Source organism: Ailuropoda melanoleuca, chromosome 1, assembly GCF_002007445.2.
Source record: "Ailuropoda melanoleuca isolate Jingjing chromosome 1, ASM200744v2, whole genome shotgun sequence".
In the NCBI taxonomy this organism is placed as follows: domain Eukaryota; kingdom Metazoa; phylum Chordata; class Mammalia; order Carnivora; family Ursidae; genus Ailuropoda; species Ailuropoda melanoleuca.
The window spans coordinates 189617423-189618991 of record NC_048218.1 but is presented as its reverse complement, the minus strand read 5'-3'; the positions used below and the strand labels follow the sequence as shown (position 1 = coordinate 189618991).

Below are 1569 nucleotides of genomic sequence, written 5' to 3'. Positions count from 1 at the left end.
TAAAAAGCCACAAAGTCTCAGGTAATTAGGTTGATATTTAATTACACGGAACCCAGGTTCTTATACAAGGCAGGAGATGGCAGCCAGCAGCTCCCCATAACCTTTCCAGCCTGGGTGACTGAGGCTAAGGAGATGGGGAAACATGGGACACAAGGGTGGGGTGGGGGCTCTGGCACAGTGTGTCCTGCCCAAAGCTGAGGGTAGTGGCCATTGGGGATCTGCCCCCTCGGCTGGCCCAGGTCTGCCATCACTCCGTGAGGCAGAACTCTGACTCCTGCGGTCGCATGTTGGGTAACACATACAGAGCCACAGCCGCAATAGCCAAGAACACCATAGGCTTCCACATCCCAAACATGTTCTGTGGGGACCAAAGACAAATGGTGAGTGCCCGGCCTTCTGAACCCTTCCCTAAGCCAGAGAGTCCCCTGTCTACTGGCACCGGAGAGACATCACGAACCTCATGGTATGGTCTCTCTCACCTCCTGGGTAACTGCTGGAGACAACGTGGTCTTAGCTTGGGCAGTGCTAGGTATCTGGAACAACGCTAGGGGTATCGCCTGAGGAGACCGCGTGTATTCATGCCCAGTGGAATGAGAATACCAGCTCCCGTGTGTGGAAGCGAGCTCAGGAGGCAGACCCAAGAGTATCCGGAGGATTGCAATGGGAAAGGATCAAGTGCCATGGCAAGAAAAAGAGGGTAAATTGGGGTCTTTGGGAAAAGCAGCAGTGCCTCACTGGCTTTATGCAGGAGCAACACACTCAGTCAAAAGGGTAAGGCTGAGGGGGAAGGAAAGAAAGCACACCACAGAGTGCAGGCCAACAGGAGGTTCCTGGGCAGCCCAGACCTTTTCTGGACAATGTTTGAGGAAACTTCAAGGAAGCCGGTCACTGGCCCCGGGAGGCAAATGCCTTACAACACGCCCGGGCACCAGCGTGTTGACAGACTTCCTGAGCACGGGCCAGGGTGCCGAGGCTCCCAGACTCTGCCGACCATGGCAAACCCTACTGATTCGTGGGACAAAGCAGCATCCTTCAGGGAACATGAAGTCGTGGACAGTACATACCTAGGGAAGTAGTTCCTATTGTTATTACTTTTTTTTACTGTGTTACTTGAAAGACAGAATTTGGGTTGAGTCATAAGCTATGGCGTAATAACAGAAGGATGATTTTAGATAAGAGCAGAGTACATTATCGATGCTAAGAACGCATTTGCTCAGAGACTAATGGAACTAAAAAGAGGATTTTAAGCCAGCTATAAAGAGCAAAGAAGATCTCCTACATCTGTAGAAATAGTTACTAAAAAGAGCAGCACAAATGAAATGGAAAGCAAAACAATGCTGGAGGTAGATATACAGAGTAATTTATATAAGAACATAACTGGAAAGGAAGCTAGAAAAAGTATTTACATGTTCAGGGGCTTCTATCCTAATGTACACTGCTAAAAACGTCAGTCTGCTGTTCTTAGAGGAGGACAGAGCAGGGCTCCTGGGTGGCTCAGTCGGTTAAGCTCCGACTCTGGATTTCAGCTCAGGTCATGATCTCAGTGTCTTGAGATCCACCCCCCCCCCC

General features: G+C 50.1%; 1 protein-coding gene across 8 annotated transcripts in view; it reads right to left on the bottom strand.

Moving 5' to 3' along the window:
* Positions 1 to 1569, bottom strand: part of CCDC136 (coiled-coil domain containing 136) — a 27069-nt gene continuing 25500 nt past the window's right edge. For 6 of the 8 annotated variants that reach the window (XM_034671692.1, XM_034671670.1, XM_034671683.1 and 3 more), the window contains one exon: positions 2 to 358. In XM_034671692.1, the coding sequence (XP_034527583.1) occupies positions 248 to 358 (111 nt within the window). In that variant the 3' untranslated portion in view covers positions 2 to 247. Of the gene's footprint in view, positions 359 to 1569 lie in introns of all 8 variants that reach the window. The other 2 variants (XM_034671676.1, XM_034671708.1) reach the window with 1 other exon arrangement.